Below are 27,533 nucleotides of genomic sequence, written 5' to 3' on the forward strand. Positions count from 1 at the left end.
TGAAATTCACCTTTTATTTGTACCGGCATGTTATGTGAATTCCTGGCTTTATATATTGTATATGTTTTTGTAACACATTTTACTCTTATGAGTAAATAGAACGGGGATAAAAATACTATACATTAAGAGGGACTTTTCTCCCACCTCAGATAAGTAGATCTAATAATTTAACTATGCTAGAAATTCTTATCTTGCCCACGGGCGAAGATAAAATGCCCGTATGGAACTCCTTTTTAATGGTCACCACATTGTAATTATCTCCCTTGTTGAAGAATGTCGCCTGTAGCATCATGGAAACCTTGTCTTGTGGCAATATTTAGAACGCTTATTAATTATTCCTCGCTTCAAATGTCACCATAAAACAGATTTCACGCACCTTTCAAGTAATAATGCTTTACTCTCCTTAGAACTAGTTAAAGACCGATTTGACTATTAACATAATCTGAATCACTGCGTGCATATCCATGACAACCACGAATTGTCACATATCCATACGCAATTATTTTCACTATGCACAAAAGAGTTCCAGCAAAAAATACATTTTTACTTTACTTCTTTTACTGAGATGGGAGAAAAAGCACCTACCATAGCCGCTCGTGTAAGATAGGTTCAGCCCGACCCTCGCGCAGGGTGTTTTGCGGAGACTCGGTTAACCACGTTCCCGCAAAACACCCTACGCTCGAGGTCGGAATGAACCTATCTTACACTCTCGGCCATGGAAGATAATTATAATCTGGAGTTCATTCTTTCGAATGACATTTTCAAAACAAACAATTAAGCTCAATGTCCATTTTTCAAAACTCGCCTTTTTGCTGTCGCCAAGGGAGATTACTGCGTATACGTAGGAGGTCTAGAAACATACAGGATATTGTAATAGTACTGTGTAACCTCCATCTGTTTGCGATCGGAACACCTCTGCTATTTAAAATCAAAATTTTCAAAGTGATAAGCAGGGCTATTATAATTTAAGGTTTCATTATCAATTAAAGTGTAAAGTTTTATAAAACATACTAAACTTCACATTTTATCATGCAACGTTGAAAATAGTGAAAGCATTGTTCTGCAATTTATGAACTAGTCCCTTAGTTGGAGTAATTCTAAAGTAATATCAAATATTGTCGGGGCGCCGACTAATCAAAGCTGTGCATTGGTTTCAATTCAACCGACCAATGAACTATGAACTATTGATGAACGGCATGGTCATACAATAAAACACTATGAAGCGCCGAATCTTTCAGTTCGAAACCGCTTTTGAGGCACTAACACATGGCAGTTTCTTCGGTGAAAACTGGCTCTGGATCGTACTTAGTTAAGTGACGAGCACGGTTTGCTGTATTTTTTCGCCTCTTTTCACACAGTAGTGTTCATTGTTCAATACACAATTAGCTTTGAACAATGTTATTGCTGCTGTTGTGATTGTTGTTGTTGTTGTGGTTGTTGTTGTTGTTGTTGTTGTTGTTTCTTTGTCTCACACATCGCGATGGTTGAAATCGAATTTTGGGTCGCCCAAGATGGCAGCGAGTTCTGTATTGTAAGGCCGAAAGACTTTTTCGAGGGCCGCGCGTGTCTCCGGATATACGTCACCGGATGTCTGTTTTGCCTTGGAAACGTAAAAGTGAGGCATATTGGATATCCGGTAGAGATCGTTTGTCGGCATTGGATCTAGAAATAAACAGAAATGAATGCCGGTATATTGAAACACATACTTAATAATGATGTACACTTTGAACATTTTAATACCTACTACCAAATTAGCTGTTTAGAATAACTCCCGGTCTTTTAATTATATATATATGAAAAAAGAACACTCAATAAAGCAACTGTTAGCTTCAATAGCATGTATATCATATAAAAATATGAATAACCGATCATTTCAATTTGTTTGCATGGTTGAAGAAAAGTTATCGTACTTGTTGACAGCACATACCTAGTCGAAGAAACCGGAATATTTGTAGAAGGGTACCGGCAATATCACTAGAAAAGTCCTCGGTCCGAGTTATAAACATTTGTTTTCTGGGAAACGCCTTCAACCACTCTTTTAAGTGAACTGAGTAAAAACTACTAGAAATCGGCGTCTGAAAAAGGAAACATAAATATGTAACTGTTGTATTGGTCAAAGTGGACAATAGTTATTCCCCTTTTCATATGGAAAGAAACACCCCCTCCCTCCTCCCCCCTTCCCGCACCTCCCCCGCACCACCCCCTTCAAAAGAAGAACAAAACGATCAAATAAAACAAATCTTGCTAGATTATAAAATTCGAAAGCACAGTCATTATGGCTTTACAACGATGTTAATAAACAACCGACTGGAAATGTTATTGGCCCTACCGGAAGTGACACAAGCATTTCCTTGTCGTATAAGCACGCCTTGAGCTCCCTGTTGCGCGTGCAATTGTTCAGCATCGTCAATGACGTCATAACGTCCGCGTGAAATTCACGTGCATTCGTGCCGTACCGGCCATGAAGGTAAAGACTGAACAATCTGTAAAAGATTGACAAAGTATTAACATTAACAGCAGGTAAACGTTCCTCTTTCAAAAAATTAAATCTCTATAATATTATGTATTATCTTTAAAAGGACATAAATGTAATCATGTGTTTGTGATAATGCTAAGTATTATACATGTATTGAAAATGTCTCCTTTGATACATATAAGGGGTGTATGTTATTCATAATTCATTAATGTCTGTGAAAGTTATCAATATAAACGGATTTTACACCCGGATTATTGATTAATGTAGGAATCAATTCATGACCATATTTTATCAGAATTCCGATAGAAAATTGTGTATTTTGTTTCTTTATTTGACACAGCTCCACTTTTGTGTCACGAAATGTACCAATCACCTCCATTGACCACACTAGACGTTACCTTGATCATTGTATAAGAGCTAGAACGCTAAACTGTACCCAATGTTTCTTGTTTCTCAATAATGCTAAGTTTGATCGAAATCTTATTAAAGATAACCAAGTAACAACTGAGACACAAACTATTCCAATGATATTCATACCGGGCTCCATTGATTCCAAAATGTGAACTCCTTGTGGTGAGAGTACGAATGTTTTGCGCAACACACCTTTCACAATACTCTACAAGTATATTAAATTCTATCATACTCCAAATGTTACAAAATTATAGTTCAGACACGCATATTGGCCACTATGTATTATCTTAAATCGCATTGTAAGACTGAGCATGAATGATGTGCATTACACGTCTAATCAACCTACTAAATTATATATTTCTATAAATTCGATTGAAATCCGATTGAAAGTGATTTCGTTTCAGCTGAGATACAAATTATTACCGGGCTCCATTTCTAACTACGTGTGACATTGACCTTTACGTTGATAGCATAGTGAACTACTTTTTGAGTGCAACATCATTGAGGTTTGTGTAATTTATGGACTTTGCGGTCCGGGTGTATACCGGGGATAGCCGGGGAAATGGGCCGTGTTTTTACCTTCCAGGTGGCCCCGCGGTGCCAGGTGAATGCGGTGGTTTTGTCTTCGAGCCAAACATATCGGTGAATGGGCCTTACCTAGGGTCCCTGGGGTGCGGGGGAAATTGGCGGGGATTTTAGCAGCAGTTCGTACCCGCAGGGCGGGGATTTTATCCGGGCTTGGCTGGACCGAAAGTCAAAGTCCCCACTATTCCACAAACCTGGTGGATCGTGGTTACAATTGACTGGTGCATTACTCATCAGTAGAGAGTGCAATTGCATGAATGCTTTATTTTGAATCCTGTTATCGATATTTAACCGAATAATAAGAGCTACTCGCCTCTCCACTGGGTCCCTTAACAGTAGTATGAGTTTGACTTCGGGATTCACGTGCCGCACGAGCATGGGCGTGGTCACTTCCGGCATATCCGCTCGGGGGTCGTTCTGGGGAATAAGGCGCCATGCCGTCTGGTCCCAGAAGTCCATAGGGTCACCATGACCTAACGTTATAAAGACATTATTACGTATTAAAGGGGCTGTACTTCATATGATAAAACAGCGAAAAAAAGAGAAAATTGTCAAAAACTAACATAAACTTGGTATCGATGTGTACAATGCATTGGAACTTACTAACTGAAGTGCCACATAGTTTACAATTAATTTATTTTTCGCATTTTTTTTTCGTTTTTTTCCATTAAAATATATTACTAGGTATGTCTACCTAGTACAATGCATTCCTTATGCGTGATTGGCTACTCGATGTTATCACGTGATATGACCATGTAAGGTATATAGCTTAAATATTCCAACTGTTTAGAGGAAGCCTTCGTAGCACAGTGGATACAGCACTGGGCTGCAATTTTGGCGACACCGGTTCGAACCCGGTCTCCGACTCGATTTTGTTTTACATTTTGGTATGGGTTTTTTTTACAATCGTATGATATCAAAGAGTTAAACATTTTATTAAATAATTGTCCTGAGATTCGTTACAGGAAAAAACTTTTTTTGGTGCCAATATGGTGTACAGTCCCTTTAATTACTAGACTGAAACCATTTGGCACAAGCTTAAGAACATGATATATCAGCGATTTTTAAATCCGTTTTAATATATCGACAATATGCATTGTTGTTTTCTTGAGCCAAACTGCTTTAGACTATCCAATCAAGTAGTTCGGCATCTTGTAAAACGCGATTCCAAACATTATCGAATGTTTGTCCCAAAGCGGGTGAAAAGTCCAAAACGGTGATCCCAAATTATAGCATTCGGAATTTGAATGGTAAGACTTCCAGCCGCCGGAAATTGGACTTTCACAATAAATCACATTGAGCACTTTGTGCTCAGGTGAGCTAAATAGAAGACGGTAAAATCATAATTTTAAAGGTCTCTTTGTTTCCACAAACAATTTTTGATGCAACGACCGAAAAGCGACCTCAAAAAGCTTTCTTGTAACGTATAGTTGAATTGGGATCAGTAGCATATGAAACACAGGGCCGTCCATCCCTATATATATATAAAACGTATTCACCACAAATGGTGAGGTGTTTATCCAAATAATGACCCATATATAAATCATCTTTGTGATTCAGAAACGGAACATGTAGCGAACACGTTGGATATTAAGTGTTGTCAGATATTATAGTAATAAACGTCATATCATACCATTTCGGTTCAACATTTACTGTTGTAAAATGTAAGTTGTTTACAAACAATGTACCAATTGACCGGTGAATTATAAACTTGTTTTTATATTTTGAGATGATACATTCATACTGACAATTTCAGTGTTTTGATGAATAAAGTTACCTTGTAAATCAATAAAGAAGACAAATTACAAAAAAGGAGCTGTTATCACAAGGGTTTCCAAGGGTATAGATGAAAACCGTTTAAACAGAACATAAATTGTAAAATAGCATGTTGAGCTGCCTCTGACTTAGTGCTATTGTTTTGTTTATTTGCAAAGAAGGGCATTGCGACTGTTTGTAAAGGAGAAGAATTAGTGTTATGTATTGATCAATTTACTACACAGTCGCATAACCATTCAGTTCGGTAAAAAAATCCAATAACCGTTATTTGTTTTAGTGGTTGACATTTGTCAAAAGAAAGGGCAGTATGCTTTAAATCTGCCAATTTATTGATTGTAATCAGGTGAAGCGGTAGATATAAATAGTGTTAGTGTGTATTTTATACAATATTATGTAGGCCACTAAAGTGTTAAAGATTGTTTGTATATACTTCCAAATATCAATGCGCCGTTATTTGTGTATGTGCATGCGAACAACCTTTCACCATTACTTAATGTTCGAGATTATGTGGGTTTATTTACCCAGACTCTGTTTATAAATACCGAATCATCTGATTAAAATCGAAAACGACTGACTGCTATTTACCAAATGTAAGCCAAAATTTGCAAATACTAAAAATATTTCATTGGAAAAGTTTCGGACACAAAACACTTCTAGCTTTAATGTTGGAGGCAAGGCGTTGCAATATGGTGAAAAAGAATCAGCGAAATCAAAGCCTTATGCGATTTTGAACTTTATCCAGCCAGAACATAAATTATTATCACGGAAATGGTTAAAGTTTATGTGCCCGTAATATTATATATTAATATGCATCGTCATATTTCTAATGATATTCGCGAGCGAGGTATATACATAACATAACATTACATGTTTTTGACTATTCCATTACACGCTTATGTTCTGTAAATATGCAAATACATGTAGTTATTGACCTGCATTTTGATCCGGGAGGTCATGTTCGACTCGTGTGGATTTGGGGAGATTTTAAAATTTACTTCGCTGTATCCTTCGAGATTGAAATACATTAGGTGTGTGACCTCATGTATATTGGCCCGAGCAGGCCTTGACTATCCGGTGAGTACTCCGATAACATTGTTTGTCATTTTAGGTTTTTGGAAAAAAGTGCAAAGACAGAATGCAACCCTGGTTAGAGCTACCCTGGTTCTTTAACGTGCACCAGTGTATAGCACTGTCACACCACAGGCATCTGGATCATTGTTTGTCACTTAAATGTTGTTTATAACCATTTTGGGTACATACAATGAGATAAACAACACATCTGAAGATATTAAGTGTCTTTGATATACAAAAAAGAAACAAGGTATGTAACTCAAACTTACCCGAGTTCACGGTAGAGTCCAGTTTTATGCAAATTTCTCAACCAACATATAAACAATCCATTTCTAAATAAGTGACATGGAAAGAAGAGTCAATTACCTTTAAAATGGTGTGCGATATGTTGGTATAACTATATTGTCTTTAGACAAGCAAGCATAATTCAATGTCCAATTCTAGTGTTTTTCTTTAGTCGGAAAGAGTACAGCAAATTCAAAACTTCAATTTTCCCCGTGTAAACAGTACTAATCAAAGTCCTATTGAAGTTATTTTATGCTTCAGTGTACAGATAAATTAATTCCATTCCTTAATATCACAATAAGACTAACACCACAGTTTAAGAAACAACCGTATCAGTCTTCAAATTAAATCCGCTTTAATATTTTGTTTGAGACGACATTTTCCTGACAGCGCTCAGATGTTTCTAATCAACCTCCAAAGAAGAGTATTTAACCCAGCCAAGCTTGTGGGGCTCACATTCAAGCCGGTACAAAGATTTTTAATGTACATCTTAATGATATCATCTGGGCGCTTGTCGGTAAAATGGCAGGCAGCCTACGAAATTTAAAGAGGATTTAGTTTAAAGACTGATACAGTTGTTTCTAACATTGTGATGTTAGTCTGTTCGTGATATTATGGAATGGAATTAATTTATCTGTACACTGAAGCATAAAATAACTTCAATAGGTCTGTGATTAGTACTGTTTACACGGGGAAATTGAAGTTTTGAATTTGCTGTACTCTTTCCGACTAAAGAAAAACACTAGAATTGGACATTGAATTATGCTTGTTTGTCTAAAGACAATATAGTTTTACCAACATATCGCACACCATTTTAAAGGTAATTAACTCTTCTTTCCATGTCACTTATTTAGAAATGGATTGTTTATATGTTGGTTGAGAAATTTGCATAAAACTGGACTCTACCGTGAACTCGGGTAAGTTTGAGTTACATACCTTGTTTCTTTTTTGTATATCAAAGAGACTAAATATCTTCAGATGTGTTGTTATCTTATTGTATGTACCCAAAATGGTTATAAACAACATTTAAGTGACAAACAATGATCGAGATGCCTGTGTATCACACGAGACAGCCATTTGACGAGACATCCATTTAACGTCCCTAGCGTAAGACGATTAGATTTTTAGTGGTGTGGCGGGGAATCAAACCTCTGGCCTTTGGAATGACAGTCGAGTGTGTTACCACTAGAACACGGATCCGCCACGACTGAAACAAATTACAGATAACTCTGTTTAACCTCCCAGTCATACCTGTGACGAGGTGGTGGTATTGAGTGCCGTTTTCCAAGCGTCTGCTCACTCTGTCAAGCGTCTGACTGTCAAACATGCCGCTAAACTCGTCCAGAGTCATCTTCGGCACCGCCTTCTTCCAGAAAGATACTTAAAAAGATTGAGATCAAAATGATTTAATAAAATATCTGTTCATACGCCTTAAAGTGAAGTATGTTGAATAAAGTTAGATAATAAATTATAATATCATTACAATATCCTTTTACATTACAGAGTAAACATATCTGAGTTTAATGTTTTAATCATTTTCTTTGTTAATAATAATTGATTAATCTTCTTTTGGTTTAAGTGCTTCAATCATTGTTTACAAAACGCAGGTGTAATGGTCAATTCCCAAACACCACTAGCGCTTCAAGTGGGGGATATTCTCCAAATCCACCAACTCGACAAACACCTTCTCCCGCCAGAAACTGTTTTAACAACATGTAACAATTGACCAACTCCCGCCAGAAACTGTTTTACCAACATGTAACAGTGGACCTACTCCCGCCAGAAACTGTTCTACCAACATGTAACAATTGACCAACTCCCGCCAGAAACTGTTCTACCAACATGTAACAGTGGACCAACTCCCGCCAGAAACTGTTCTACCAACATGTAACAGTTGACCAACTCCCGCCAGAAACTGTTCTACCAACATGTAACAATTTACCAACTCCCGCCAGAAACTGTTCTACCAACATGTAACAGTGGCCAACTCCCGCCAGAAACTGTTCTACCAACATGTAACAGTGGACCAACTTCCGCCAGAAACTGTTCTACCAACATGTAACAGTGGACCTACTCCCGCCAGAAACTGTTCTACCAACATGTAACAATTGACCTACTCCCGCCAGAAACTATTCTACCAACATGTAACAATTGACCAACTCCCGCCAGAAACTGTTATACCAACATGTAACAGCTGACCAACTCCCGCCAGAAACTGTTCTTCCAACATGTAACAGTGGACCAACTCCTGCCAGAAACTGTTCTACCAACATGTAACAATTGACCAACTTCCGCCAGAAACTGTTCTACCAACATGTAACAGTGGACCTACTCCCGCCAGAAACTGTTCTACCAACATGTAACAGTGGACCAACTCCCGCCAGAAACTGTTCTACCAACATGTAACAATTGACCAACTCCCGCCAGAAACTGTTCTACCAACATGTAACAGTGGACCTACTCCCGCCAGAAACTGTTCTACCAACATGTAACAGTGGACCTACTCCCGCCAGAAACTGTTCTACCAACATGTAACAATTGACCAACTCCCGCCAGAAACTGTTCTACCAACATGTAACAGTTGACCTACTCCCGCCAGAAACTGTTCTACCAACATGTAACAGTTGACCAACTCCCGCCAGAAACTTTTCTACCAACATGTAACAGTGGATCTACTCCCGCCTGAAACTGTTCTACCAACATATAACAGTGGACCTACTCCCGCCTTGAACTGTACTTCCAACATGTAACAGTACTAGTGGACCTACTCCGGCCTTAAACTGTTTTACCAACATATTTCGGCGGACCTACTCCGGCCTTAAACTGTTTTACCAACATATTTCGGCGGACCTACTCCCGCCTTAAACTGTTTTACCAACATATTTCGGCGGACCTACTCCCGCCTTAAACTGTTTTACCAACATATTTCGGCGGACCTACTCCCGCCTTAAACTGTTTTACCAACATATTTCGGCGGACCTACTCCCGCCTTAAACTGTTTTACCAACATATTTCGGCGGACCTACTCCCGCCTTAAACTGTTTTACCAACATAATTATTTCGGCGGACCTACTCCCGCCTTAAACTGTTTTACCAACATAATTATTTCGGCGGACCTACTCCCGCCTTAAACTGTTTTACCAACATATTTCGGCGGACCTACTCCCGCCTTAAACTGTTTTACCAACATATTTCGGCGGACCTACTCCCGCCATAAACTGTTTTACCAACATATTTCGGCGGACCTACTCCCGCCTTAAACTGTTTTACCAACATATTTTAGTGGACCTACTCCCGCCTCAAACTATTCTACCACCATGTAACAATTGACCAACTCCCGCCTCAAACTGTTCTACCAACATGTGATAGTGGACTTACTTTGCCCATATCGTCTCCAGGACCAATACCACGTCTCCTTCCCGAAAATCCCGCGGTTTGTCACAATCTGGGGATGATGGGACATCCTGGTAAATAGGTCGCTGGTTCCCGTTTTGCACACGCCCATGATGTAGAAGTATGGCAAACATTTTAGTTTCCCGGCCTGGTACCAGCATGGATTCCGGAAGTTTGGCAGAAAATTAGGTCGAGACTGTAATGGTAAGTTGTAAGTAATGTGAAAGAAAGGTAACCATGTCCAGTCAATCAATATTATGTTGCCATAGCAAACTACTGCATTGTGTTGGTAGGTATACATTGGAGAACCTGACAATTGTGGGCAAATATTTATTAATTTATTAACATAACTAATACCATAATATAAATTGTTTATTGACGTTATGATGTATAAATTTGAAATTCACAGCTAGCGGTATAAAAAACTTAATATCATCACACGTTTGTTTGAATAATTTTGTAATTGAATAATTTTGTAATTTAAATAGAATTCAAATTATGTGTTTGTTTGATTTTCCACTTTTAACGTTCAATAATTCCATTGCATTTACCTATACATTTAAGTATTTGAATAAATTTGAATATCTTAAATACATCTTTGTGTAAAAATTGACATTGAAGCCCCGTGATTGTACCTTACCAAATACCGCGAGCGGTTTAATAAATAATTAACGCTCATTTCGTATCATTATATCATGGAGAGCTATATATTAAATTGCGCTTAATCGCAGAGTTTTGAATTACTTTCTAACGAGTAGCGCGTTGTAGCGCGTGACTTTTCTGACCTGGGCGGGCGGCTTTGGGTGCAATACCGAATTTTCCAGCACAACCAAAATGATTCAAAAGGCTTGTCCGGTGTGCAAGACATATTTTACTCTCAAATCAGATATGCAGAACTAAAGATTTGGCCATGTTTTAAATCTTAATCATGTCCACAGCCAAAGACAAAAAGTACCCGTATGAAACTACTTTTTGTCACTACGCGCAAAATAAGTTCAGCGAAAGAATACATGTTAAATTGAAGTGGGGAAAAAGGCATCTACCATCGCCCCTCGTGTAAGATATGGTCATCCTATACCTCATGGCACAGAGTGTTCTGCTGAAACTCGATAATCCTCTTTTCCGCAAAACAACGTACGCTCGGATTTGGATGACACAATCTCACACTCTCAGCCATGGAAGATTCTAAGAAACTTACCATGCATAATAGGTCTTCGACACCTGTATTTTTCGATGAGCATCCAGCATTCAGCACAAATCCTTCGTTGCTAGCCTGTTGACGGTCTGAGGGTTCCTTTTCTTTTGTACTAGACTCGCCACTAACAAGAGTTATTTGAGGAGTTAGAAACAGTGAGCCAGTCGGGGGCTCATTAATACTTGTGAAAACAGGAATAGCGGACTCTTTTTTGTAATGCATCTCGGCGGAAGCATCATTGTGTACTCTGGCTTTACTCGGATGTTGGTCATTGTTAGTTACTATTTTTAGCACATCTACTTGCTTCTGTTCGCTTCTCACTGGATATACACTATCCATTTTTGTCTGGATTTCATCAGATACTGAGTTTGTATTCACTTCAATTCTGTTTTTAATTGCATGAGCTTTTGTATTTAAATTTGTAAATTTATTAACATCTTTGGAAACATTTGATAAAATATTACTTGGAGTCTGTTTGTTATAAGCAAGTTCGTAAATATCGTTTTTGTAAACTGAATTTTGTATATTAAGACCATGTTGTTGGCTGTTTTCACTTCGAAGTGAGGATTTATTGACATCATTCCGTGTCACTTTGGAATCAATAATTTTAGAAATATTTTTATTCGACACGTCACTTTTTCTAACTGCCATACCACTTGATAATTCATTTATTTTCTTTTTAAGATTCGTAGATTTATTAAATAAATGAGTAACACTATTTTCCATGTGTATTTTCTCATAACCCGAATTATAATGGCCAGTCTCTATTGACCAATTTTTCAAAGATATTCGTTGTCTCAACGTGTTTTTATTAACCAAATGATTGAGATCTCCTTTAAAATTTGAACTATGTTCACTATTTCCCAAAAGGTCATCCTTTACTGAAAAGCCCGCCTGTTTTTGATGTATCAAACGTTTGCGTAACGTCAAATCTCCACTACGTAGAAAACTGACGTTAACGTTCAAAGCCGTGAGGTAGGCAAGTGAGCCGTTATGGAAGTTAGCAGCTACTAGGAGGATATCCTGTCTGCGCTCTCGACCAATCAGATGCGACGTTAAAATCAGCATTATCCCGCTCGCACCTAGCAACAGGTAGAAAAATTGCCGTTTACGTCCTTCCATCTGAAAAAATCGAATATAATAGATTTGTGCTTAGGTGGTTAAACCAAACACAATTTTGATTCAAATATATATTTTGTCATAGTACAAAATATTAAAGACAAAACATAATGATTATTTTTAAACAAAATATTTCAGAATAAATTTGTCAAACACCCAACGTAACTTTGATATACCAGCCTTAAGTATACTTGTAAAGCTAGTATGATATTCATCTTCAATAACAAGTATATTTGTCCAATACACAATAAATACAGAAGCGATAATTTCTGTTAATACTAAAAAATCGACCAATTTCAATATGGAGTTTACGACTATAGAGGTTCTAAATCTCTAGCCAATGATGTTCGTACAGGAAACGGTAAACTGATATTAAGGTATCTTTCAACATTCAGCAAAGACTTAAAGCATGTATTAGTATCATAACGTGAGGAATTATTTGCACAAATTAAATAAAATCAAACTTACGAGAAATATCCTCAACATTTTAAAAAGCATCCGATATAACCGAGTACAATTCTTTTCTCCCGACACTTTTAATATCCTAAAGGACCTTGCTGTCCACCGATATGTAAAAATGTAAAAACTATTGGGCTGGTATTAATTAAAATCATCCATTGAACACTCAGAAAGCTGCCGTTTCCTGATGCGCGCGCATATACAATGATGAATTTCCTGACACGTAGACAATTGTGCAGTCTCTCTACTGCATGTTGTGCGTAGGAATAAATGAGCAATTATTAAGCAAAATAATGATGAAACTGATAACGAATATTACTTCAATACGGTACCAGATGGTTCATTAATAACGTTTTAAAATTCTTGGATTACAACATATTGTAGTATGTATAAATAATATAACCAGAAAAGATACATATAAAATTATGATTTTATAAGTAAAGTTCAAAACTGAAAAGTATAAAAGTGATGAAAAATCAAAATAAATCGAGAATAATTAATATATTCAACGGTTCCAAATTCGAACAGAAAATTGTATGTAATAATCGTAAATGATACATAAATGTATTTATATCTCCAACATCCTGGGCAATGGTATTTCCGCTTCCGGTTGTTAAAGTTGAGCGAAATTCCGTGGGATAGAAAAAAAGTGTTTATTCATGGATATATTGGATATAAGTGATTAAATTTTGGATAAAACTGTAGAGATAAGTGTCTTCCACCTTGTCGAAAATACATTTTTGTAAACTATAACTTAACTTGCAAGCTGTTACGAAAATAGAAAAAAGTTCTTTGTTTGAAATATGTAAACACACATTGGAGAATGAACAGTTGCCTAGGGTGTAAAGTTAATTGCTGAAAATAGGCTGACTTCCCAGCAGTCACGTCGCTTGGTTATCTGAATAGCCGCAGGGCAGGATTACCCTCTAACTGTATGTAATGATTGAAGATACAGTTAGCTTCACGTAACGGGATTAGTGCACATTCAAGATGTCGGACCCCGACGAAACGGATCCGAAAATGTTAGTGAATGAAAGCATTTTAAGGATTAAGCGCGAACGATCTGCGAGCCAGTGCTCGACCATATACGACGAGGACGCATCATTCGAGGACCCGGATGCGGAGCTTTCACAGGCCCCTCTCCCGCAACAGTTATTCCAAGAGACGGATGAAAAGCTTGCGGGAATGGCGCGTGAAAACTATGTACGGGAGATCCTACGGCTCTGCAGAAACGACTACTCTAGGCTTGACGAATATAGAAAAAGACTGGCGGAACGGGCGCGAGTACTTCCGGATTGCCCGACCACTCGTCTCGTGAACCGTAGGAACTCTTCTCATGCTACAAAGGAAAAGAAATGCGCACAAGACTGTTATGTGCTCAATGCCTTCATTTGTGGAGAACAGACTAGGGAAATAATGGACATATTTGTAAACGTAGCCAATTCAAACGACACAATACTTTTAAGCAACGACTGTTTATCGTCAAAAGATATACTAACTCAGCCCGATCTATTCGCCCTCCTTTCTAACATGAACTCAGAAATATTGAAAATATCTGCACAGCAGGCGAAGGATTCGGTGCTTATAGCTTCAATTCAGTCGGATATGGCGCAGCTAGCAGTCAACCACAGAGTACTGAACGGAACGGTTAGAAGTATTCTATCCAGGATGCCGGAATCTACCGCAGGCTCTGAACTGAGCAAACTACAGACCGACGTAAAACGGCTTGGGTCCTCAATAGCAACAGTTAACCAACGGCTCCTAGACAACAGCGGCGTTACCGCAACCACCCCAATTTCTAAACCAGATGCTAATGGGGACAAAGTGATTAACAGCCCACAGTCGAAGTCATACGCAGAAGTTATAATGACAGAGAACATCAACCACTCGGAAGTTCGGGAAGAAAATGTCTCCGGAAACACGGCTATGACAAGGCTGGTTCCAAACAAGAACATGTTGTCAACTGAAAAACGTCGCGAGACTATGCTTTCAAAACGTGCAGCAGATGAAAGACAAGTGCAGACGAGCGTCCCAATGGCGCACGACGGCTCGCCGACCGGAATTGCGCACGCACGTCCGGAAATCTTTCCATGGAAATAAGTGTTACTCCAGAAAAAAATCCAGGAAATGACAATGCAAATACTAGTAGACAAGATGCAGCGGACACTAATTTTACGGCAGTCCGAAGACGCCGAAACGTTTCGTACTATATCTCAAATATTGATAGTCACACTGTAGAAAAAGACATTTACGACTACTTTCAACTTAACAACGTATACATTTCTCACGTCCGTATGTTTTACGGAAAAAATGGCTCATCAGCTAAAATAAACGTGCCAGAAGAACTGGAGCCTATCATCAACGACGACATGTTTTGGCCAAATGGGATCAAGTACCGGAAGTGGGTGACGAGGGAAGAGTGGGACGAGCAGCGCAATCCGCCACGTCACCGTGACAGACGACATAACCGCCCCAACCACAAGGATAGAGGGTTCCGGGCATATGGACATGAAACGGACTATAGGGGCGATTCCGGATACGATGATCGCTACCATTGTGACATAAAGGATCATAGTTATTGGGATCGACGCAGTGAAAACAATGAACAGGAAGACGAGGGTGGACCTTTTCGCGACTATGACCCCAACTACGATTACACGAAGAATACACGGCCATCGTGGAGGGATCGGAGAAACATATACTGAGCAACATTAGTGTGTTTATAAATATTGCAACATTTAACACAATCGTGAACTAACTATGTTACCAATGATTACTGTACTCTATACTTTTATACTACTATTTTTGATGTTTAGTTTGTTAAGCTGGAATTGTCGTGGTATCATGTCGTCAGCATATCCTTTGTCTGAAATGTTGACCAAACATAACATTGATATTTGCTTGATTAATGAGCATAAGTTGTTACAACGGTCTGCGACCTTTTTCGAGTCCATACATCAAGACTATAGCTCATTTGTTACTATCGATAACAGTTCAGACCAATATGGATCGATTACGTGTGGCAAATCGGGCGTAGCAATTATGTACAAAAAATCATTAGCTAACTGTATAGAGTTGATTGAGAATATTTCTAGTGATAGGATCATAGGTATAGAAGTTAAGTGTTTAAACACATCGCCTCTATATATATTCTGTGCGTACCTACCAGCGTGTAACGACTTAGATTTTTACCAATCAGTATTAAGTGATTTAGAATCATTCATATGCCACTACGGCAAAATGGGGAGCGTTATAGCCGCAGGGGACTTCAACGGCCAGTTTCTTCAGGATGGTGGTAAAGGGAGTCAGAAATCACGAAAGCTCACACATTTCATCCGGAAAAACAATTTACTGTCCTGTAATCCGAAAAGTTCTCATACATTTGTACCAACTAGATCTATATTGGATTATATATTTATCGAGCCAACATTCAGAGATCATATAGAATCATTCAAGATAATTGAAAGTGAAGAGATATTTACGTCAGACCATCTTCCGCTTATCATGACATTTCATGCTAAACCTAAAACGCAGACATTAAACATTAGGGGGCCATGCATTGCATGGCACAAGTGTACTAGCGAGCAGTTTGGAAATTATCAAAACTCTATACAATGTGAACTTAAATGTGTTTTAGAAACAGCAAGTGAAAAATGCGACCCGAACTTTTTGAACACTCTGATCACAGTTGCGCTTCACAGTGCTGCGCGTCGTTTGCCGGTCAGTAAGTTTAACAAGAGGGCTAAACCCTACTGGTGCAAGGAGGTTAAGGTCGCACATACCATCGCGAGGCGCCTGCGTAGAATGTGGATGGCGGCAGGGCGCCCAAGGGGGAATGACCATGTGTCATACCGACAGTACAAACAGGCCAAAGCAAACTTTCGAAACATACAAAGGAAAAAGCAAGATGAGAGCGAAAATAATTACTTTGATGAGCTTAACAAAACCGCTGAACTTGACTACAAGTTATTTTGGAAAACACTAAAGCGTAAGAGTGGGAAGCGTCCTGATATTTGCAGTGATTTAATTATTGATGGCACCAAGTACAGTGACGATAAAGTGGTAGACGGCTTCCAGGATTACTTCAAAAGTGTATTTGATCAGGAATACCCGCTTTCATCAAACGATATTGAAACACTAAACTGCGTAAATATATTTGCCGCAAATGATAATTTAAACAACCCAAACTTGTTAGCAAACATTGAAATCAAGGAAATAGACCACGTTATACATACTCTTAAGAAACAGAAATCGCCAGGAATAGACAATGTTCTCAACGAACACATTATACATGGTGGCGTGATTATTCGAGATGCGCTTATCAAGCTTTTTAACTCTGTGTTACGTAACGAGAAAGTCCCAGATATATGGAAATCTAGCATAATTATTCCCATATACAAAGGAAAGGGTAAAACTAAAAGCGATCCTAACAGCTATAGACCTCGTTACTTCCGTGTACCTGTAAAATATTTGAACGGATACTGCTGACAAGAATTAACAACCATGTGACCACCCCTAATTTACCATTCCCGTCGGCACAGCAACAAGGCTTCCAGAAAGGACTTAGCTGCATTACAACTGCATTCAACCTCCAGGAAACAGTTTATACACAGATTGAGAGTGGCAGTAATGCATACACCGCTTGTCTCGACCAGAAAGCTGCGTTCGATTCGGTGTGGCACGGTGGTCTATTTTACAAACTTGGACAGTTGGGAATATGTGGAAAACTCTTGCGCCTAATAATACAATCATACAGCAGTCTTAAATGCGTAGTTCGCACAAACGGGAGTACATCAAAGGCCATTAACGTTAAACGCTCAGTTCGGCAGGGAAGAGTTTTGTCAACTTTTTTCTATTTAGTATACATCAATGAACTACTCGTCACACTCGAGAACAGTAACTACGGAAGCAGTGTCATGTCAGTCAAGGCAGGTAACCCATCATTCGCAGACGATATAGCACTGATTGCAGTTACCCCCCTTTACCTCCAGAAGTTAATAGACATTGTGTACTTTTATTGCAAAGACTGGAAAATGGATATAAGCGTAGCCAAATCAAGCGTTGTGGCCTTTACAAGTAAAAGGACGATACCAGTTGTAGGAATCCTTTATGGAGATATATGTATAGATCAAGCAGACAATGTAAACCACTTAGGAATTAGACAGGATTCGAATTTAAAGTTTTCGTTAAGAATTCAGGAAAGACTGCAAAAGGCTAAAAATGCATTTTTTTCTATGGCTGCACAGGGTGTCCACCCTTTCGGAGTGAACCCTTTGGTAAGCGCCGATCTTTACAAGAAAATAATCAAGCCTATAGCTCTTTATGGTTGCGAATTATGGTGTAACCTTACTGCGCATAACATGTATACTATTGACAAATTTCAGCATTTCATTGTTAAAAAATACAGGGTTTTCATATTTCGACAAGATCAGATATGTGTGAAGCAATGGTTGGACTGCAAAAGCTTACCTGCGATGTGATTATTAGGAAACTTGTGTTTTTACACAAGATATTAAGCCTTGATTGTAAAAGTACATGTCGAAATATTTTTATACGCAGATATTTGTCATTCATATCTTGTAATACTTCCATAAAGTATGGTTTTATTCCAGATATTTGTAACACACTCTGTAAATACGATCTTCATTCTGTTATTAACAATGTTTTAGTAGATCCGACAACATTGCCGAGTAAGTATGTATGGAAAAGAACTGTCAAGCAATTAGTGTATAGATACGAGACTGAAATGTGGAGATACAGAATTATGACAGACTCTGACTTTGCTCGCTTCAGAATTTTACAACCAACTATCGCTCCGTCAATTGTGTACAGGACGTGTTGTCGTGCTGCTCAGAGAAACATTATGCACGAGGTTGCAAAACAATGGTGTCGCAGCTGTCGACTTGACTCTCTAACACTTTGTCAAATCTGTAATGTCCAAACCACGGACAAAATTGTTCACCTAGTCAGCGAATGTGCAGCAACAATTGAATTGCGAACTAAATATGTGTGCGCTATTTCATGTTTCGGCATTGAGTTTGTATCAGAAATACTTCAATTGGACGAATCCATGTTTACTATGAAACTGATGGGTGCACCTTTAGCGCCACTGCTTGACAATAATGACAATAAGGACTTTCTCCTGATATCGTTCCAATTTATTAGTGACTGTCTGTCATGTGTGTAAATTGTTACGAACATATTGTATTGCTGTATGATGACGATGCCCACTAATTGGGATTATGTATGGTCACACGTTATTTGTAATAGTTATTATTATTATTACTTATTTGTAATTACACATTGCTGATATGTTTCTTTGAAATGCTTTAGAAATTAGATATATATAATTGTACATATGTATGCATATCTCCTTTTAGGAGGAAATAAAGATTTTGATTTGATTTGATTTGATATCCATTTTATCATAATATATCCTAGCTATATTCAAGATATTACGGTATTTTGGCGAACGGTAGAAAAAGTGTGGTAGTCTAAGTGTTGTAGTTGTTGTGTGATTGCCGTAGTGGTGGTGGTTGTGGTGGTGGTGGTGGTGGTGGTGATGGTGGTTGTGGTGGTGGTGGTTGTGGTGGTGGAGGTGATAGTAGCTGTGGCAGTGGCAGAAGCAGCCGTAGTAGTAGTAGTAGTAGTAGTAGTAGTAGTAGTAGTAGTAGTAGTAGTAGTAGTAGTAGTAGTAGTAGTAGTAGTAGTAGTAGTAGTAGTAGTAGTAGTAGTAGTAGTAGCAGTAGTAGTAGTAGTAGTAGTGGTAGTAGTGGTAGTAGTGGTAGTGGTAGTAGTAGTAGTAGTAGTAGCAGTAGCAGTAGCAGTAGTAGTAGTAGTAGTAGTAGCAGTAGCAGTAGGAGTGGTAGCAGTTGTAGTAGTAGCAGTAGTAGCAGTAGTAGTAATAGCAGTAGCAGTAGCAGCAGTAGCAGTAGCAGTAGAAGTAGTTGGCATTCCAGCCCACTGTGTATTGGGGAATGTCAATTAATGAATTACCAAATGCAATTAGCACTCACCGTCATGAATTCTTGTTTTGATCCATTTGAGCCCCTTTGAAGTAACTTCCTCATTATTTCACATTTATTTTATCCAGCATATTCTCGCAATTAATGCGCACACATACCAAAGCATACCAACCTAAGGTCCGTGATCAAAAGACATTGCTTCGTAATGATATAATCACGTTAAAGCGGTTCCTTCCGTTGTTGAGGAGAAAAAAAATACAAAAAAGCAACATATACATATCTGTGTTACTACGAGTTATATTATTTACGTTTTATCGACAGCAAAGAAGTCATGGCTAAAATAAACAGGGTCAGGGTTACCACAAATAATTATTGATTTTCGGTTAATGAATTAATTAGCAATTAGTTTCATCAACTTGATTGATAACTCTCCTACCTAGACATGTTTGTTGACCTTTAAAATCTTTTTACAAATCAAACTTCATCGTTTGAAATTCTCTATAATTGTATATACGTATATAGCCAGCGAAATTGAGCTATAAGGATATATATTCATTAATTATCTCAAATTCAAATTTTCCACCCATTCAAAGTTTCATTTAATTCCCAAATTTCTTGTTTAAATTGTTTTTTATTGATAATATATATGTCTCCACAGGACTCATTTCTGCAGACGATGTGACACAATTTAAAAAAACAAACTTTGCTCCATACACTCAACCGGAACCGGATCCATTGTAAATTGTATATCGGTGGTTATATTACCGGGCTAGTACATGTAGCGATTTAGTAAATAGAACTATTTGTTTCATTCTGTTGTAACTACTAGGCATATTTTGTTGATGCTTATGATGATGATGATGATGATGATGATGATGATGATGATGGTGGTGGTGGTGGTGGTGATGATGATGATGATGACGACGATGCGAACGACGACGACGAAGACGACGACGATGATGATAATGATTTATGTCCCCATTGGTGGTGTAAATTATTTTCATACAGACAAACATCATTTAAATTAGTATATTTTAAGTAAGATATATCAAGCTTACTTTCAGCGTGGTCCCTCTGTGCACTTGTACGTAATCCACCATCAACAATATATATATAATATGATACTTAGAGTTCAAACAACTAATGCATGTTGCACAAACACAAACCACACCAAGCTCTCACACCAAAACAAGAACACTAAGTTCTACTCATGTGCACTTGACACTTCACATGCAATAAGATATCATCGTTTGACAAGTTAACAACTTATTTGTCGCTTGTCTTCTGTTAGAATAACGATCAATAGAGCGATGACAGCGGCCAGTGTCTTCATTGATATAAGAGTGACAGGAAAAGTCAGTTTTTATTTTCCTATACTAAACAAACAATTTTGCTTTATTGACTTTATCCAAAGGTGAAAAGTATGAAAAATATGCTTCACAAAATATTCACATTTTTTTTTAAAGATTTGACAAACTATTTTATATTATTTGAACATTTATTTTATATTATTTGAACATTTATTCTTTTACGTGTACTAAACGTATTGCAAGTCGAGGGGATGAAAGCGAAAATGTTTTATCTTCATCTTTATTTAATGTCACTATAAGAACCTTTTCGCATACAGCCCTCGATTTTTTTTATTTAGCAAAAACATGACCATCTCCAGCAGATATCTCCATTCGTTTTAGAACATTTTTATTACAAGCGCCATTGATACATAACTGACACGTATGTCAATTATCTGACCGCAGACATAAAATGCCGTAAGAAAATAACAAGCAGGGTCAAACGTTTAATAACTACGTCAAAAGAGTCAATCAAGGATGAAACGGCAAAGGGATATTCAATTGTTTTAAGAAATGGTAAGATGACATGAAGTAACATTTTAATGATTAAGAATGGGCGGAGCGAGCCCATCTCTATTATTAAAATATTACTTCAGGTAATGTTACTGTCTTAGATTACAACCTATTTGGCTGATAAGTTGACAAATCAAAATCTGGTGCAGGGAGTGTGAATCACATGAGTGACAGTAGGCGGACAGTAGGTAGACCTTTAAACACCCGCAAAAAAAGAAAACCTTAATGAGTAAGCCTTGTTCTTAATGATTGCCTGCAATTTCAATGGCTGGACATGTAGGTTGTTTTCTAAAAATGTATTTTATCAATTAAAACCAAAATAGTTCACAATGATGTCGGGTCGGGTACCAGTACGTCTTTGTTGTTGTTGTTGTTGTTATTGTTGCTGCTGTTGTTGCTGCTGTTGTTGCTGTCGTTAATGTTATGATTGTCACCAATACAATGCAATAAGAGCAATTAACTTGGTTTGAAGATACCATTACTTCCCCTCAAATTGACCATGTTGTAGATTTTACTGTTATCGTATAAATCTATCAATATCTCAGTCCAGCCATAACTTGATATATCGATTTTTTGCCGATAGAATGTATTGATGTTATATCTTGTCATCAATTTTCAGTTGACATGAAGAATGTGTTATGCGGTATGAATGTGTTTGCTTATTTTACAGCAAAAAGCGATGGTTGGTTCGATCGAGCGCAGACCGTGTTGCATTTTTATAGATTCAAACAATAACTGTATCATATTTTTGAAAAAAATGCATAATGTACTCTAAATTGTATTCCTTCGTTTGCAGAGTTTGGATCTTTAATCATATAATGGGGTTCACCTATTAATTTATTATTACTTGTTGAATAATCAAGTTTCCTCAAGTTGATGCATACTTTGATAAGATTTACCATTACGTTTTTCTTTATTCGGGACTGTTGGGAAAAGAGTGAGGTTGTCCACACAAACTGGTTTAAACCCCCAGAAAATTTACATTTTACTGACCGTTCCAAGGCGGTAACTAACAATCCTTGATATGATTAACACACCTAGTTTTTATATATATAGTATTTATGTACTGTGCTGTTTGTAGAGTTTTGCGCTTTTGTTTCAATTTTTCTGGTTTGTGATATTTGTGTTCTATGTCTTGGGCCTTTACCCTGTGCAATTAAACGGGGTTTATGTTTAAACTTTCGGCTACTGAGCTTGTGTCTGTAGTTTGTCTGTATTATATTACTATGTCTGTGCCCATTGCATGTTGTTGCATGATAATCACCAATATACATTATGGGGGGGGGGGGAATTGGTGCTTGATATGTTTTCACTTGTATAAGTTTAGGGAGGTCGCGCGCAACTTGTGCCCCCACCCCTGTTCGGATACGCTAGAGGTGTTAATGTTATCTTAATACATAGTTGAGTTGTAATGAGTAAAAATGCTTTTAATAAAAGGGTCGATAAAGTAAACTTTCAATTCAGACAGAGTCTAGTAGTTAATAGTTTTCTATTCTTTTTGTGCATTGGTTCTGGTTTAAAAGATTGCATAACTTCGGATATTTTTTGGTACAGTATATTAATTATGTTAAGAAATGTCGTTGCATCTATTTACCAATATAAATAAACTAAGTGTTTGCAATTATATTTTGTCATCTGACCCAGCTTCTGTTAAAACCTTCAGATTCATCTCAGGGGCGGTTCCATGATTTGACGTTAGAGAGGGGCGTAACCTTTTGACATGCGCCCCTCCCTCAGAAACGATATTTATTTTGTTAAAAGTTTTGGCAGGGGTGTTTTGGGGTACTCCCCTAATAAAATTTTAACTATTTCGAGTCCGAAATGGTGCATTTGAGCATATTTTATTACTTTTTTCTCATATATTCAAAGAAAAAGTAAACTTAGACGATTTGAGGGATGCGCACGCCGGTTATGCCCCCCGCCCGCTTGTGCATCTTAACGGCTGACTTGCCGTAATGAGTATACTGCCATCCCATTTGCATTAACCAGTCCTGTTGTATGCATGCAATTAAGTCTCGAAATCCAGTTAAGCGTATTGCTAGACAGATTCGTGAAATGTGTAAAATTATTAAAAGAAACCATGAAAAACGAATGCAAATTATATGTTTCAGAATTTATTATTTATAACGATTTAACATTTTATTGCAACAAATTGAAAAATACACTAATAAAATGTAGTGTGAGAGATTATAAATCAAGCATACAAATGTAAACAAATTGCCAATTTCATTTTTGAACCGAATACCGCTCCGTAATATTATACTGCCCTCTTATTTGCATTAAACAGTCCCGTTGTCTGCATGCAAACAAGTACAGGTTTGCTGAGCAAACAATTCTATAAAATCTTCATTGAGACAAGTTTGGGTCAATTCAAGTATGTTGTCAATGTATCGGGCACCAGGAGCGAACTTTTATTGCCATAATTTAGTGACTGATATTTTTAAACATTACTTCTATACAATAGTCGGGTAAAAATTGTTTTATACATTGTTTTAATTATAATCGTCATCTGATTAAAGAGCTTATCGTAAGATCGATTGTTCCAGTTATAATGACATAAAATATGATATTCTGAAGCATATAATGGGCCAGTCAATTGTAACCACGCCCCCCCGGGTCCGGGGTATAGCGGGGACTTTGACTTTCAGTCCAGCCAATCCCAAGGAAATTTCCCGTACTGCGGGGAAAAATTGCTGGTAAAATCCCCGCCAAATGCCACGCACCCCAGGGACATCCTTGGTTAGGCCCATTCCCCGCTTTTTTCGGCGCAAAAACAAAACCACCGCATTCACTCGGCACTGCCGGGCCACTTGGAAGGTAAAAACACGGCCCAGTTTCCCCGCTATCCCCGGTATACCCCCGACCTGGGGGCGTGGCTACAATTGACTAGTGCATAATTAGCTGGAAATGAGGTTAACTGAAATGTTTCAGATGAAATTTGAATTTGGCTTCGGAAACGCGATTCTACTGAAGGTCGTGATCACGTACCACGTGTTTTCACGTACATGTACACTCGTTGAGAACATAGCCTGACGATAAACGAGGTCGAAGCTTGTGTAAGACTAGTGCTAGTTTTATTCCACCCAAGATAAGCAGATCTTAATATTTCGCCATGCTGGAAATTATTATTGTGTACACGGGCTGTGATCAAAAGTTACCGTATGGAACTACTTTTTACCACTACTCACCGAAGTGTTCCAGTGGAAAACTAATTTTTACTATATTTTGTTTAACTGATTGGAGAACCTTTAGAAAATGTTTCTCACAACAACATCATCACCATAATCATCACATTACCGCCAACGTATATGCCACCACCAGCACCACCACCATCACCATTAACAGCAGCAGCAGCAGCACCACCACCACCACCACTACCATCATCATCATCATCATGAACACCATCAACATCACCATAATAATCAGCATCTTAAGTCACTATAACATAATAATTATATATTATGATGATAATGTCACTAGAAAAAACGTCGAAAAATGATAGCTTGAAATGTTGTGCTGACTAAATACTGTAAAAATGTTTTAATAGAGTAATTTGAGTATGTAGTGAATGTCATTTCTAAAGGTTAATTATGTTTACATGTTTTCTGGGTATGAGGGTATAGGTTGAGATCCATCCCTCTTTTTCGTACGCCTTATTCGGGAAATTTCGGTGCTCAAGAGGGTGGTACGCATATGTAGCATTAGTCGGTACGCAGACTCGCAAAAAAGGTTAAATAGTTATTGGTACGCAGGAATCGTGATTAACATTAAGAATAATTCGGTACGCGATTGGGACGGGTTACACCGTTATAGTCATTTCTTTAATATAATTATAGGGAAGTGTTATTATTATTCTAAAAGAAAACAAGAGGCCCAAAAGGGCCTATGCTCTACTGGCAAGGCTCTTGTGGTCATTTTCAATCCAGAGCATGTACGTTTGAGTAATAGGCAACAAATATATAGATCACTTTTTGTGTTTGGGTTAGCTGAAAACGCTGCACGTTCAACATCTGAGGGCAGGAAGTGGTGTAAGCAGATTAGTTGCATGAACTATTTTAATATGTGCCAAGTAAAGGTAATCTGAGGTTAAAAATATTTGCTTTCAAAACTGTACTCATGGTCAAAATTTCATTTCTGTAGCTTTAAAAATAAAAAGTCGGTCAAAGGTTAATGTCAAGGACATCCGAGGACAACATTAATGCTTGTTTGCAAAACTGTTCACATGGTCAAAATTTCATTACTGTAGCTTTAAAAATTAAAAAGTAAGTCAAAAGGGGTGGGGCCATGTTTTGCCCAAAGGACATTATTTCAAATGTTTTCAAATGCATCATATGATGCTCCACAACAAATATCAAAGGTATGGGCATTGTGGTTTGAAACAAGAAGATTTTAAAAATATTTCTTAAATAAGTCTCTAGGAAAATTTTGACACCCAGGGCAGTGCCAGTTTTGACCAAAGGGGCATAATTTGAACAACCATGGTAGTGGACCACTCAATAAAGCCTTATTTGAAATAGCAAGGAGTTGCATAGTGGTTTCAGACAAAAAGGTTTTTAACATTTCCCAATTTAAGGGCGAGGGGGGGGGGGAGTCCGTCCCTTACAAAGAAAACAGAACTCTTCCCGGGGCCTCCGCCAACGTCGCCGAGGTCGTTTGTGTTGCTGCACTGGTCCCTTGCGGGACGATCTCCGTGGGGGGAAGGGGCAGTAATGACCACATGGGCATAATTTGAACAAACCTTCACAAGCAATTGTGACTTTACATGTAAACTTGGCTAAAATAGACTTCCCTCATGTAGACTTGGCTAAAATAGACTTATACTTTCAAGACCCATAATCAAGACATGCATGGGCAGATCTGGCTGGTTTTCAAAAGGAACCGAGTTCTAAACGATATCTAAATACTGTACAAGATACAATCAAAACTGAAGACTGTATCGTGTTCACAACCAATACATTGTTTCCACAATAGCATTTTTATACTATTACGGCCCATAATCTAGGCATGCATGGGCGGATCTGGCTGTTTTTCGAAAGGAACCGAGCACTTATGGATATCTAGATACTGTACAAGTTTCATCGAGATACAATCAAAACTGATGACTGTATTGTGTTCACAAGCAATTGTTTACAGACGCACGGACGCACGAACGCACGGACGCACAGACGCACATACTACGTACACATTACCATCGCATAAACTCTTCTGGCCTTTGGCCAGTAGAGCTAAAAATCACAATTATCTGTTTTAGCTGTACGGTTAATTTACACTGCATCCTTTATACTTACAATACTATCTAACGCGTTTAGTGTTACTAATAATTAGAACTGTATGTATCTAAGGGATGTATCTTTTTGAACTATGATACATGAAGAAAAAAATGCAGAGAGCCAAACAGCTCTCATCTATAGTGGAAAAACATATGCATCTCTTGAATAACTACATACATGCATATAAATGCATACCTCTTTCACTACACCAATAACCAAGCTTTCTCTATTCTTTCACAACTATATCTCCTGAATACGAAAATTCATTTTTGCTCGTAACATAATCAGTATATTATCCACCGCTAGAAAAACATCTATGCTTTACATTTTAGTATGGGATATCACTTAAAAATCACTTAAAACTAATCGTTTCATTCAAACTACGCCCAACAATGATCTAGCTTTCGTTTCTTTTATATCTGATGCAGCATTTTGGTTGTGTTTTTTGTATAATGCTTGTTAATACTACATAATAAAAGCAAATTCTCATTTCTAGTAGGAGGTTAAAACTGTGTACCTGGTTAGAAGTGTGAATACAATGAATTACACTAATCCACTCCGGATTTCATCCAACACTCACGATATCTGCCAGTTTATCAGCGTAGAATAACACAGTTAATGAAACTTGCATGCATAAATATTCTGGGGCAGCCTCACTGTGTAGAT

General features: G+C 37.9%; 1 protein-coding gene across 4 annotated transcripts; it reads right to left on the bottom strand.

Moving 5' to 3' along the window:
- LOC128207008 (uncharacterized) lies at positions 1-27,533 on the bottom strand. 4 transcript variants are annotated; one of them, XM_052909795.1, is made up of 8 exons: positions 27,385-27,533; positions 11,196-12,314; positions 9,983-10,193; positions 7,856-7,984; positions 3,786-3,945; positions 2,330-2,483; positions 1,928-2,075; positions 1-1,662 (listed from the first exon to the last, which is right to left on the bottom strand). In XM_052909795.1, exons 2-8 carry the CDS (start codon positions 12,312-12,314, stop codon positions 1,469-1,471), a joined length of 2,115 nt encoding a protein of 704 aa, XP_052765755.1. In that variant the 5' UTR covers positions 27,385-27,533; the 3' UTR covers positions 1-1,468. The 4 variants fall into 4 exon arrangements, with proteins under 4 accessions (XP_052765755.1, XP_052765756.1, XP_052765752.1 ...); XM_052909796.1 differs by lacking the exon at positions 27,385-27,533 and adding an exon at positions 27,063-27,190; XM_052909792.1 differs by lacking the exon at positions 27,385-27,533 and adding an exon at positions 19,787-19,917.

Source organism: Mya arenaria, chromosome 10, assembly GCF_026914265.1.
Source record: "Mya arenaria isolate MELC-2E11 chromosome 10, ASM2691426v1".
Lineage (NCBI taxonomy): Eukaryota > Metazoa > Mollusca > Bivalvia > Myida > Myidae > Mya > Mya arenaria.